At 36.4% G+C, this 14,296-nt stretch overlaps 1 protein-coding gene across 2 annotated transcripts; it reads right to left on the bottom strand.

Annotated features, from left to right (window-relative positions):
• Window positions 1-4,161: 4,161 nt before the first annotated feature.
• LOC121805815 (vacuolar protein sorting-associated protein 52 A-like) lies at window positions 4,162-13,380 on the bottom strand. Of its 2 annotated transcripts, XM_042205824.1 has the most exons (20): window positions 13,110-13,377; window positions 12,948-13,030; window positions 12,787-12,844; window positions 12,605-12,700; window positions 12,246-12,347; window positions 11,890-11,973; window positions 11,654-11,734; window positions 11,162-11,305; window positions 10,132-10,223; window positions 8,900-8,981; window positions 8,129-8,311; window positions 7,710-7,825; window positions 7,565-7,623; window positions 7,377-7,477; window positions 6,351-6,401; window positions 5,485-5,664; window positions 5,256-5,390; window positions 5,020-5,094; window positions 4,747-4,804; window positions 4,162-4,653 (listed from the first exon to the last, which is right to left on the bottom strand). In XM_042205824.1, the coding sequence occupies exons 1-20, from the start codon at window positions 13,140-13,142 to the stop codon at window positions 4,349-4,351; spliced, it is 2,118 nt and encodes a 705-aa protein (XP_042061758.1). In that variant the 5' UTR covers window positions 13,143-13,377; the 3' UTR covers window positions 4,162-4,348. The 2 variants fall into 2 exon arrangements, with proteins under 2 accessions (XP_042061758.1, XP_042061757.1); XM_042205823.1 differs by having other exon boundaries at window positions 4,162-4,804; window positions 13,110-13,380.
• Window positions 13,381-14,296: the final 916 nt, after the last annotated feature.

The raw sequence follows: 14,296 nt of genomic DNA, 5'->3' as shown, positions 1-14,296 counted from the left end.
CTCTTCCTCATCTGCTCCACAATCATTTAGACTAATAACCTAATTGAATGAAGTGATGAAATTGAAACTATTTGAATGAAGTAATAGAACATAAAAAATGAAGTAATGACCTTGTCAAATGAAGTAATAACCTAGTTGAATGAACTAATAATCTAACTGAATGAAATTATAGTCTAGTTGAATGAAGTAAAATCGAAATCAAAATAATGACGATTTTCACACTGCTCTGCAGTTTCTTCCTCTTCTTCGCCACCAATGGCAGCTCGTCCAACATCCTCTCCAGCCCGTTCCCCTATGGCCCCATAACCTCATCAATTATCTCATTCTACATCTTTTTATTCACCAATTTCCCTATGTTGAACATCAAGTGAAACACCATGTTATCCACCATCCTACCTGTCACCACCTCCAAATATGTCTCCATCCTCATCTCCAGATCGTACGACGCCTGGAACATATCCGCGTTCACGCCCTACAGATGCGCGATCTCCCTGAAAATTGCCATGAATATGCTCCATGAATCCATTTTGCTCATCAGCTTGTTCTACGATGCCGTGTACGCCCCATTGCACGTGTAATCGGAGAGCTTCTCCATCTCCACCGGATCGGAGATCCACTCCGCAGAGTGCTGCTTCTTCCTAAGAGTGCTGCTTCTCCATCTCCACCAGATCGGAGATCCACTCCGCAGAGTGCTGCTTCTTCCTCGACTCTGATGCGGTGGGGCGGAGGAGGCCGCGCGCCGGAGGTAGTTGGCGTGGGGGATGAGTGAGAATTGTAGAGAGAGAGAAAAGTGGGTTGGGTTTGAGAAGATAGGAGGAGATGCATACACAATAACTGCATAATATTTGATCTACCAAAATTACCCTTTTGTTAATAAAAAAAATCAAATATTTTGTATTTATTAATAACCATTAGATGTGATTAATGGGTGGATGAGATTTGGTCTCTAGTTCGGTCTTTAAAATTGGTTCGATATTGATCACAATTCTATATATATATATATATGATAATCTTGTACCACATACATACAACACAGTCTACTAAATTCTTCCTAGTAAAGGCTGACTACTTTAATGAAAAAAAAAAAGGCTGACTAATGCAATACTAGTATATAGGATGCATGTAACTTTTGGAAAACTGCCCATTGTTGTAATTTAGGGCTATAATTTAGTTGTTGTTTACTTTATGAGTTGTTTTCTATCTCTTCCTTGTTTTTTGTGTTTTGTGGCTTTTGACTTATGGTCTTTTCTTTCTTTTGGTTTGCTTGGCTGGTGGGTGTTTTGTCGTGTGTTATGTATGTGATTGTTGTTTAGACTTGGAGCTGTTGTGAGACCACTCCTTGTTAATGAACTTGGTGGATAACGTCAAGATGGTTGTTTCATTTTTGCTTCTGTTTTTTCACTAATTTTTTTATTATATTGAATTAGATCTTTTGCTTTCTTTCGTTGGTTTCATTATTTCTATAATTGTTTTTACTATGTACCACTTCTATACTGCTAACTCACCATTTTATTTGGCTGAAAGTTTTACGACACCACATAAATTAATTCAAATCTTGCCTACCTACCTCCTTTCCATATATTCACTTTGGTATGGTGGTATCTATTAGGGGTGACAAATCGTGCGTGTTGTGTCGTTATCACGTCGACACGATAACGACACGACACGATAACGACACGACACGATAACGACAAACACGAACACGACCCGTTAAGAAAACTCTAAACACGAACACGAACACGACCCGCTACCCTTAGACACGAACACGACATGAACCCATTAACGACACGAACCACTTCGGGTCAACACGACATGATAACAACACATATATGACACGACACAATAACGACACAATATTAATATTATTTCTTAACGTGTAACACGAACACGGCACTATACTAATACTATGTAGAGGTGCCCACGGTTCGTAAACCGGCGGTTCCGATTTTGAGAAAGGCAGAACTGGAACCGAACCGTGAGGCTATTTCACGGTTCTGGTTCTGGTTCGAAAACCGACGGTTCCGGTTCCGGTTCCGAACCAACGGTTTTCGGAAGGTTCTCACGGTTCCGGTTCGGTTTTGGCAGTTTTTTTTTGCTATGTAATTTGAAATTTGGACTTATACAATAAATTTGAACAAGACAATGAATAATTTAATTGAAATAAGACGAATAAGGTGAAAATCATATCAATTTTATTGAATTTGAGTTGTAACGGACAACGATACATTACAATTTACAATACATATATAAGTATACAACAATGTGATATAATTTACAAGTGTCGTCGGAACATAAATAAAAAAACATGAAATGGGGGGAAAAGGGAAAAAATTGTAAAGGGCTTGAGCTCAACTTAAACTTTCAAAGTTAAACTTTTCAAATTTAAGTTGAGTTGCCTACGTATCCATAATTTTATTGAGAAATCAAAGCCCACGTAGTTCTCTTATCTTGCTTACCTTTTTGGTCGGCCGTGCTCGCTATTCACCCATCCCCCCGTCATTGATATTGTTGAGCTCCCTCGCTTCCGACCTTGTCATCGGTGGAAAAGTCTTCATCATCACTCTCTACACGGAAGTCGAAATTTGGTTCTTGTGCTCTCATGTCCGCCTTTGCCCAATCATCAAGTAACATAGTGGCTTCCATATTTTTGGCGGAGAGATTGCTCCTTTTGTCGTCTAGGACACAATCGCTGACACTAAAAGCTTGCTCAAATCTCCTTAGCCATTATCGAGAGTATCGGAAACTCTCGATAGCCAATCAGTTCCCAAGAATAGATACGTAAGGTTGCTTTTACATTTTACCAGCGTTGTCTTGTTTCATAAATCCAAATCAAATAGTCAAATCCAAACTGCCGGTTCCGGTTATAACCGTAGGTTAAATTGATTTTTTTTATCAACGGTCATTTTAAAAAGGTACATTACCGATTTCCCTCTCATCTCTCTCACCATAAATACAGTTGTTTCATTACTTAAATTCAGTCGATTCTGAACTACACTCACCTTCTTCACTTTTTCAAACCACCATTCCCTTCACAATCCTTCTTTTATTTGCTCAATCTTAGCTATGTCCAGTGTAGAAAGTGAGAAGAGAAAATGCAATAGGCTGCGGGCGGCGCCACCACCCAAAGGCGACACTCAATTCGAAAAGCTAGTAGATCTGATCGCCGGAAAACTCAAAAATGGGGGGAAAATGGATCAATTTGAATTCAAAATCAGAATTAAAAAAAAAAATTGAAAATCGGCCGAAACCGGCAGAACCGCCGGAAAACCCCGGTTTTTGCCGGTTCCAGTCAAAAAACCGCTTGAAAAAGCTGCCAACAGCTGAGCCTCGGATACCTCGCCGGAACCGTGAAACCGGCGGTTCGGTGACGGTTTCAGTTCGTAAAATCTTGAACCGGAACCGGCCCGCGGTTCCAAATACGACGGTTCCGGTTCGTAAAAATTGTCATGGTTCTGGTTCGGAACAGGAACCGGCGGTTAACCGCCGGAACCGGAAACCATGGGCACCTCTAATACTAAGTGCTCCATTAGACTAAACCTAATTTAAATTTTAAAATAAATAAAATAATAATATTATAATATTATTTCTTAACGAGTAACACGAATTTTCGTGTCGACACAATAAGTACACGAACCCAATAAGCTTTGACACTTACCCATTAATTTTGTGCAGGTTCGTGTCCTGCCAAAAATTGTCAGCCCTACTACTGTCTATACCATTTTACTTGTATTGTGTAATTTTGATTTTTCCTCATCAAGAATGCGTGATACAATGTTGAGGATAGCTTTTGTTACCAACATCACTTTAGTTTTATACTCCCTCCATCAGGCATTAGGAGTCCCGGTTAGACATTTCCATAAAAAGTGAAATAAAAATATTATAAAATAAAATACTAAAAAGCACAAGTAAAAATACATCCAAAGAATAAAGCAAATAATAATGCAAATGGGTCCCACGTTCCATATCACACACTCAAATTATTACACATTCAAACATTTCTTAAAACCCGCACCCAACTCAACCGGGACTCCTAATGCCGGACGGAGGGAGTATTAATATTTTCAAACTTCAGTATCATAATTGATAGTACTATAAACAACCAATATTTTCAGACATCAGTATCATAATTGATATAAGCATGGCATGTACAAGTCCTCGTTGTTGTTACTTGAGTAGGTCCAAGGATGTTACATTTGATCATGTGGTTTATACAAAGAAACCTAAACATGCAAACAGAATATCCAGAGCTGATTACAAACAGTAGTGCACAAACAGCTTACAAGTAAGATTTCCAAACGCCAAGCTTGTCTTTTTAGTACACTGATCTCAAGAAAAATGAAATGAAACACTAAAATGTTCTAGAATATTTCTTAATTTCATACATTATTGAAGATATGGAAACCAAATCCTTGTTCAAGGCAGACCCACCAGCAATTTTCTTCGTGCAATCGGAAAGCCTGGTGTAGTAAAGCAGTAACTGAGTCAGAGCAGCTCTCAGAATTTCCATACCGCATAAGAAGTTGCTAAAGGAAGTAATAACATCATTGTGCATCAACTCTATTGCAGCTTTCCATCTGCTGCCAAAATCCTTGACGATAATTTCAACTTCACTCGCAGTAATTGGCTGCCCTGACCCTGACCTTGGGTCCTCAGCTGATAATTCATGGATAAAAATCAAATATAGACCAATTTCCCAGAAATACAATCTACAATTATAATAAAAAAAAAATATGTTGCGAGACGTACAAGCTCTTGTCTTTACAAACTTGATTAGGTCACGGAAGTGTTCTGCAAGCAGTTCCTCCTGCATAGTACGTTCATTAGCAACGCATTCAACCCAAGACATTTGCTATCTGGCTTTAACCGATTATTCACCAAATAGACAAGTCTACTACACATGATTTTGAGATCTTTTTTGCCTCCAATTTACTTGCCAAGTTTAATTGGAAAAGGCAACAAACAATTTCCTTCAAAATTTAGTCAACAGCAGATTAAATGAGCAGAAACTGTCAAGATTACCACATAAATGGCCGTATTGCTCTTCAGCAACTCTTCAAAGTACATTTGAATTTTTCCACCATCGGGACCGGCTTCCTGAAATATACATGGTAGGAATTAGAAATGTCAGGAGGCGTTACTACAATAAAATATTGAGTTCTCTTATATGGGGTGTGTGTGTGTGTGTGTGTGTGTCATATAAGGGTATGATCGTTTCCTTGTTTGGTTGGGGGAAGGGGGATGCATCGTGCATGTACCTTCAGTACAGCAATTGTCATGTCATAGTTATTTATCAAAAATATAGTTTGTGACTTTGGTTTCTGGAACAATTTGGCGAGCTTGACAAGCAAATCATCCACTGACATTCGCAATCTTTCCAAGTTGAGTTCTAGCTGCAATAATTTATCCAGTTCCACATAAGAATGACATTGCAGGTAAATTTTGACCTATTAACAATTATTGACAGAGAAACCTTGTATCTCTAACCTGACCATCTCCATAATCCACATTAAGTTGAATTAGTGAAGCCGTAAATTCTGCATAGCGTCTCATAACATAATGTGGATGCACATCATCTTCCCATAAACCCCGGACATTGGCATTTCGTAGGCTGTTCACGTGCATGTCAAACACTATCTTAAACCGTGGCCATAGAGAAATATTAACCTGCACGCATTCATTCCAGAAAGAGTTTAATATTTTATCACATACCAAAACACTTTCTGGTAGATTCATTCAGCAGAGTAACCACCAAATGTTTAAGAAATTACAATTGTTGACTTGTGCCAAATGCTTATTCAATGTTTGCACCAGAATATGATTATTTATAGCCTACACTACTTTAGAAATACTAGAAAAAGTAATAAGCTTATAGGTTAATGTAAGTATGATTAATGTCTCCATCAGTTTACAATGTAACCCATTGTTGGCCTCTGGATTTCATATTTTAGACTACCGCATATGACAAACATAGGTCAGGTCGTACTCAAGTCTGGTTGTGGAACTAGACACTCTGTTCTGGTGAAGCTAAAACTAATTCTCCTACTTCAATCACCATTCTAATCTGACTCAACAGGGATACCTTCCATAAATGAGTTATGGTTTTCTTTAAATAGTTCAAGGTATTCACTCAACACAAGACCTATACCTGCTCTGAAATCAACTAAAAAAAGGGTGGGGTTGAATAATAGTAAATGACAACAGGAAGAAAACACACACGTACACCCCCCCAGAAACCCATCTGCTAGCAGGTCATACACACAAAACCAGGCAGATGTAGAAGGATAAAACAATTAGATTCATCACGCAGGGTTCATGCCATATGTTCACTTAGCAGAACTGGTGACATGTACCTTATCCAAGTATGAATCTAGACATGGTATTCGCCTCCGAGACATTATAAGCTGAGAAAAAAACAAAATAAATAATTCAGATTATATGACCTCAAAAATGCTGAATAAAAAGAAAGAATTTACGGAAGAATAGATGTTGCTCGATTTTTCCAGAGAGAACTCGAGAATAAAGCAGATGTGAATAGGAAAAAGAGGTGTAGACTATACAGATGCAAATAGACCCACTGCAGTTAGACTACATTTGTTACAACATACATGTTCCAGGGAGAATTAATACAAGAAAGAGACTGTAGAGAATGAGCAGAAGGCTAAATAAAATGCTTAAATTAGTGCACCAAAAATTGTTATGGATGCAATAATAAGTAGAACAGATATGTACTGACATAAGCATAATTGGATAAAAGTACCCAACGCTTCCGAAAAAATCATGTTTGTGTCCCAACACAAAATTCTCTACACCTGAATGGTGATGTACCCACAATATATGCCGCAATCATTGTAGCCCCAATAGAGCATCTCAAAACCTCCTACCTAGGTATCGAGGGTAAATTATATTTTCAAATCAGACATTTTTGTAAAATAACTTCACGTCATATATTGTGCAGACGTAAAAAATGTCACATGTGAATTCCGCCATGCCACCTCATCATCTGGACACCGTAAAAAAATTGGGACACAAGTGAATTTTCGGAAACGTTGGTACTTTTGTGCAAGTATCTTACATTGGGATACTTCTGTTATCGCTGCAAACATTGGTACAGTAAGTGATATTTACCCTTAAAAAATGACCTTGATTTGGCACTAAATGCAACTAATCACCATAAGGAAAATATATTACATCTAGTACAATATTTATCAACTGCTATAAGGAAAAAGTAACTAGAATACAATTTTTTATTTTACCAGAAATTTAAATACATTAATTTAAAGGAATCAGAGTGCGGATGAAGAGATGACATCATCAAGGTTATACTGCAAAACTTGAACAGAACTCAAATAAGAAGATCCAATCACTTCATATTTTACCTGGTGCTGGTATATAATACGAATCATGAGCATCAAACCAATGGCATCAAAACAGTTAGGGAGAATCGTGTTCATGTGTTCATCAATTACTAAGAAAGGACCTGAAAGTTTAGCAAAGAGGTGCCTTAAATGTCTCAGATAATGGTTAGGAGGTAAACTTGGCACCGAAAGAAAAAAGATTCACATACCAGCAAATATGTCATAAAACATTGATTCTTCTCCAAAGAATTCATCACAGAATAGATATCTGAAAGATGACACCAGATAAGTTAAGCATATGGCAGAAGAGAAAATGTGAAATTCAAATAAGATCCCAGAAAATATTGATCGTACTCAGAAGTAGCAGTATCCATAAGCAACTTCTGCAAGCTCCTAAAAAGGACTTCATAAGGATACTTTTTAGAACTGGCTTCAGCTATGTGTGGAATCAAAGCAGATTCATCAATTTCCTGTAAAGAAACGAGAGAAGAAGCAAGATGTGCATTGAAAAGGTATGATATCAGCTCCTTGATTAACGCAGAGGGTTGCTATGACAGCACAATACCATAGAAAATCTATAACTACAAGTGCAGCTTTATACTACTACTACTACTACTACTACTACTACTACTACTACTACTACGGTGGATTCCAATTTTGTGGGACATCAACCTTATATTATTGATGCATGAAAGAATGAAATTTAATAAGGTATGACCACTGAGCATTGAAATAACAGGTTTTGAAAGGGTGTATAGATAACACATTCACACCTTGAGGATATTTATCCTTTCTCCTAAGGCAAAAACAGCAGACCGATTTTTCAATGGTTCCCTTCCTCTCAAAAAAAGACTGGTGCTTCTTGTGTCAATACCAATCAAATCATTTGATGTTGCTATATCCAATTGCAGCTTCTCTAAGGCTTGAATATAAGCTCGAATATTTGTACTTAAGACCTGCAAAATAGAATCATATGTATCAGTTTATGTAGAGACTCAACATAATGCTTTCACTAGCATGTGCAACTAGTACAGGAGGAAAAAAGAATAGCCATGTGATTTTCATGACTTAGCAAGAGATTGCACACTAAATAATCCAAGAAATTCTAAAATCAGCAAACACAAGTATTTATATGGCAACTAACTTCCACTGAAATAAGGTCCTCAAGAGGAGAACTGTAAATTCCGCTAAAAGCCAGTTCAAAATCTAAAAGAAGAGTTCCCATTCCTCGAAATCCACTTATATGCTACATACAGAATTTTTCCATTCCATGATAACTGAAAGTTGCAGAACCAGTAAATATATGAAAAGCCAGAGTGGTCAACTCAATGATGTTGGCAATTCAATAAGTGTCCATGGTTAAATATTTAACCAGACAAAAATAGAGATGACAATCAAGTTCATAAAAGAGTGTAAAGGACAAGTCAGAGAGCCCCTTGCCCCACAATAGATTGATCAGGTACTTACAATCACTTCAAGATATGACTTCAACTTGGATGCAAATACACTAATTAATCATCTGCAAACAACATTCTGAATAATACCTTATTCATGGTATCAATATATGCAGCACGAACATCAAGATACACCTCCTTCCCATGCTCCTTCATAAACAAAATCACATATCTGCATGTTTGACATAAAACTAAAACATCATATGTTGACTATTGCTTAGAATAACCACAAATTCACAATATCACAACATTAGCAAGCTAACCACACAAGATGCAATGAGTACATGGCCTAGTTTTCTACCAAAAGAACATAGCCACTGCTATACCCAGCAATGTCAGCAGCATTTAATTACCAAAGTGTTAGAATAAGAATTATATAATATGGTAATATGGTATAAGTTGCAGAGCAAGTTAGTGCTTTCCTAGTTCTGTTAGAACTCTTGTGTCATGACAATCAGGTTACACTTTGCATCTAATTCAGACTTACATGAGCATACCAGGAATATTGGTATTGATTCTACAGGACATAAGAGAACTTCAAACCAATTGGGAGACAGCTTCTCTAAAGCACTCAACGGAAAAAATCATAATTGCTTTGTGTTAATTCAAAGGTAGGGGAATCTGTTCACTAAATTCACCTACTTATCAAAGCACCTATATATACACAAGAGTCCAAACAGAACTAGGAAATCACTATCTTGCTCTACAATTTACACCATATATTAAATTTTAATTCTAGTTCTAACACTCCCTTCGCACTGGAGCATAGATATTAATCATGCCTAGATTTTGACAAAGAAATCAACATGGTGCGTATTCATCTGCATTAATTCTCGGGGATATAGATTTTTTCTCAATAACTCCTGATGATTTCAATATTATCAAGTAGCATAGATGACAGAATATACAGAAAATTCACCATAGATAATTCTTCCAGCATGTAGGACCAACATAAGTACAGTCAGCAGATATTGCATGGCAGAGATTCAATTTTACAAAACCACATGGTCAGAGTGTCACAATTTAATAGGTCAATGACCAACACAAAATAGCAAGATATCCATATTACTGAAGCAAACACCACAATTATATTAGTATGCTTTTTGTTCACAAAAAAAAATATTTTACAAGCTAATAACATCAATTTTGATTCTATTCTATCTGTTAAGAGAAGTGAGAAATTAAATACAAGCTTAAAGCTTAAAACAGAAGGCGGAGTACTGGTCATGTTTAATGAAAATCAATTTCGCTGATGCTGCACAACTCCAAGTTGCATCGGTCAAGATTGTAGTTTCAACCAACAAGAAGAGAGAATATCTTACTTGTATTTTAAAAGAACACTTTGCTGAAGAATCTGAACATTTGTCTTGGGTTTCCTTAAAGCGGTTAGTTTCTGAACCATGAAGTCGAACACCTTTCAGAAGGGGCAGGGAAAAAAGAAAACCAGTCAGCTGTATAACACAGACCAACTTGTGAATTAAACGAATTAGGTATAATGGATAATCAGAAACTAGTAAGAGGAAGAACATTTAAAAAGCCATTGTTGAGACCATTCCAAGTCATTAGCTAACATTTTGTTCACATATTCCTGAGGATATATCTCAATGAATTGCTGAGACATACATAAAGTCATAGAGCAGCACTGAGTGGGGATGGAACTCGCTGCAGGTTTCAAGCAATGGACGACTAGAGTTTTTAACTGATTTCACTATTATTGTGACAATTATTATTTTTTTTTTCTTTTGTGCTACATGCATTTTGTGGCCATACTACTTACTGACTAGTACGGCAGTATGAATATGTGTTTTACGCTACTGTTTGGGTGTAATCACTTTCAAAGACTATTTTGCTGCTTATGCTAGCTTTCGACTATGTGACCCTTGTTTAGGGAGTTTATGTTCATTAATTCAATTTATCTTCTTTCGTGTCATCTTAACTATATCACAAAGACTTTGTTTGACATTAGCAACCTCTACCGAATGTCCAAATTCCAATTCTAGTAACTTGAAGGAAAAAAAATCTAACAGGGGAAATTAAGTTCCCGTGCATGTTAATGGTAGAAACATCAACTCAAAGGCAAAAATGTGTAAAGTAAGAAAATAAAAACAATTGTTCACCAACGTCAAACACCTATAAAATCGAGAACTCCATGTGAGAAAGGCCAAAAAAATAATATCAGATCTCACTAGTCGCTAATTGCTAATATTATAAAATCAAGCACCCCACCCACCACATAAGCCCAATCCCAAAAAACAAAGGGAAAAGAAACCAAAGCTAAAAAATATAGCCAGTGATAAATATGTATACCTCAATTTTTCTCTAGAACTTGATGATTATTCACTTTGAACATACCTTTGAAACTGCTTTTTGACGAAGCTTTTCTAGTTCAGGTTGAACATCATTTAAAGCTTTAGATGTTTTCACCATGCTATCAACTTCAACAAACTTGAGCTTTTTGCTAAGAATCTCAAGGGTCTTCATATAGTCCTCATTCACCTGTGGGGTTATCAACATATCAACATAATGTCCACTAACCATGTCATATGATATTAAAATAAAATTGTAAACCAAACAGTTGTGGGCACAAAGCAATACTTCATTGAAATGTGCAACAATTCCATGACGCATAAAACTAAAACCATGTTAAGTAGAAAAATAGGTTACTTCACTTGTAGGCCAAAGCATTGAGAACAAATCTCCATATGATAAGATGGAAGAGATATGTCATTCAAGACAAATAAAATAATAGTAATATATCATTATGTAGCCAGCACAGTCAGATTATTTTTATTTTCAACAATAAAAGATAAAAGTAAGAGAACAGGATAGTGGGGCCTCAAGTACCTCTCCGTCAACTATTATGTCTATCATCCTTGGCGGAACAATTATTTCCTCAACAAATTTAGACAATTTCGATTCTGCTGCCTGACATATAAAACAAATACTTATCAGGGAATCATATATGAGCACAAGGGAACAAAATGGAATACCAAATTTTCGCTTAAGCATGCAAAGAAACTACAGGGTGATATACATGCAACAATGACACACATATTCTAAGGCAGTATGAATAATATTACCTTTCGATTCTTTAGCTTGAGCCCCATATCCATAGACTTTTCTTGAAGAATCTTTATGTCAGAACTAATTGAACCTATCTCTGCCTATTAAATGAATTTGAAAGTAAGATCTTTCTCTTGCAATTCTAAAGAGGAAAAAAAAGAATACTGAATAAGTGATTCACTAAAAACATGACTGCATGAGCAATATGAAGTAACACTGAAAGACAAGGGGGTATACCAAACTTTTCTGAAAAGAAACCAAAGCAAATCACCCCATTCCCCAACAAAGAAAAAAGCAACTTTACACTTGAGCATGAATAGTCTCTCGAAGATTGAGAGGCAACTGAGCCCTAAGTAAAAATAATATGTGATACCTGAAATCCACTAAGGAGATTTTCCATTTGTGAAAGGATGGTGTCGCACTCATGAATTTGGTCATGAAGAGATACTAGATTGTCACTTTCTTTAATATAATCCTGGCATTGATCCAAAAGGAAAAGGGGTACCGCGAGTTAGCAAATCTCAAATGTAAGTCCCAAATATATACATATAAAATGTAGAAATATATCCTTAGATGTATTGTGGATTATTTCTCTTTAGATGCTTTATGGTTAAAGGCATAGCAGACCCTCATAAAGGCATATCAAATGTAGAATTATTTCTCTTTAAATGCAGTATCGGTAAGTACTAATGCTAGAAACTAAAAAGGATTGCAATCCTATTGAATCTGAACCTCAATAGACTCGAGTTCAGTCTGCCTTAGATTGTTCTCAACATCCCTAGTGTAGTCCCGCAATGATGAACCTTTCGACAGTATCATAGAAACCACCTTCAGTGCAAAATAGAGGATTAAAATCAGAGGCAAGTTTCAAAGATGATCAAGTAGCAGAGTGCCGAACACAGGTGAAGACATACATCGTCAGTTTTACAGTCTTCAAGCTCCTGCTCTAGTCCTTGGAGTGAGAAATCATCACTGAGACAGCAAAGATAGGGCAGGGCAATACAACACATTGGAGAAATTAAGAAATAGGGTGAAACAAGGAGTATTAACAGCGAACAAGTGAAGAATTAAAAACCTGGCCGCGTCGTCTTCATCAGTCAATTCGCCAACAAATGCTCCCAAATCCAGCACATTTCTGGGGCCATCAATAGCCTCGGCCTACGCAGATCATCTCTAATCATATAAGCGGATGCAGATCGAAATTCGAGTAAGAGGAGCGATGAAAAAGAGGGTTTACCGGTTGATTTGAATCCAGCTGCGCCTCAGTCATCCTGTTGGAAGTGCGATGCGAACTCAATCAGATCAGATCCAATTGAACCAGAAATTCATCCAACTGAATAGTCAAATAGCAGTCCAACTCTCACAGCAACAAATTCAAATGAAGTTAAGAGCAGTCCAACTCTCACAAACACATACTTCGATTTCTCGAATTAGAGGTGCTCGGATCCAACCGAATTCCAAAATCTGCAAATCTATATCTGTATTTTATTTAAGGAGTATTTTATAAATGGAGAATCATTGCAAAAACTATTGTTTATGAAATTAAACATTACTTTAAATTAAATCAGTAATTTTTTTTTATTTTTTTATATGTATTTATTTATAAAAAATACTCCCTCCGTCCCACATAATTTGGGACACTTTGACCGGGCACGGGTTTTAAGAAATGTAATGAAAAGTGAGTTGAAAAAGTTAGTGGAAGGTGAGTCCTACTTTTATATATTAGTTTTATAATTAAATGTGAGTAGGAATGAGTTAGTGGAATGCGAAGTCCACTACCAAAAATGGTAAATGTGAAATGGGTCAAATTATGTGGGACGTCCCGAAATGGAAAAGTGGGTCAAATTATGTATGACGGAGTCGAGTCAACTTACCGATTTTGAGTTTTGAGTCAGTTATATCCAAATTGCGCGTTAATCGGCATGCTAATCGAATTGGAATTTCATTGAGCTCGATTATATGTCATATAACAGTTTTAAATATTTATACAAATGACATCTCGTAATAATGTCTAAAAAAGTAATTTCGATATGATACCAGAAAAAAACGACTTTTCATAAAATAATAGGAGTACTATGATTGTGTAGATTTTCCATGTTAAAGTTTCCGACATAAATTTTGTCAACGTTGACGATAGACACTAATTTTAGAGCATCCTTACCATATCAGTTTCATCTTCCTCACAAAATAGAAGATAGCTCCAACTATTACACATAGGTTTTTTGGTATTCCACGTGGACAAAATTTATGCCGAAAACTTTAGTATGGAAAATCTGCACCATCCGAAAAGTTTGTGTTTTTAGACCATTTTTAAGGATTGTGTGAAATATTATATTTTTGTGAAAATTCATGATTTTTTTGACCAATTTTCCCATAATTAAATATACTTGTAACAAAAAACCTTGTGAAACATGAATATAAGAA

Source organism: Salvia splendens, chromosome 5, assembly GCF_004379255.2.
Source record: "Salvia splendens isolate huo1 chromosome 5, SspV2, whole genome shotgun sequence".
NCBI classification, from domain to species: Eukaryota; Viridiplantae; Streptophyta; class Magnoliopsida; order Lamiales; family Lamiaceae; genus Salvia; species Salvia splendens.
Note: the sequence above shows the minus strand (reverse complement) of the source record. Positions and strands in the feature narration are given on the sequence as shown.

Bases quoted from the DNA above. Each gene is read 5' to 3' on its own strand.
- LOC121805815 (XM_042205823.1), bottom strand. From the start codon at position 13,142: ATGACTGAGGCGCAGCTGGATTCAAATCAACCG. The intron at 12,701-12,786 runs GTATGTCTTCAC...TTTGCACTGAAG, and splicing joins AAGACTGTAAAACTGACGAT to GTGGTTTCTATGATACTGTC. The intron at 11,974-12,245 runs GTATCACATATT...TTCATTTAATAG, and splicing joins ATCTCCTTAGTGGATTTCAG to GCAGAGATAGGTTCAATTAG.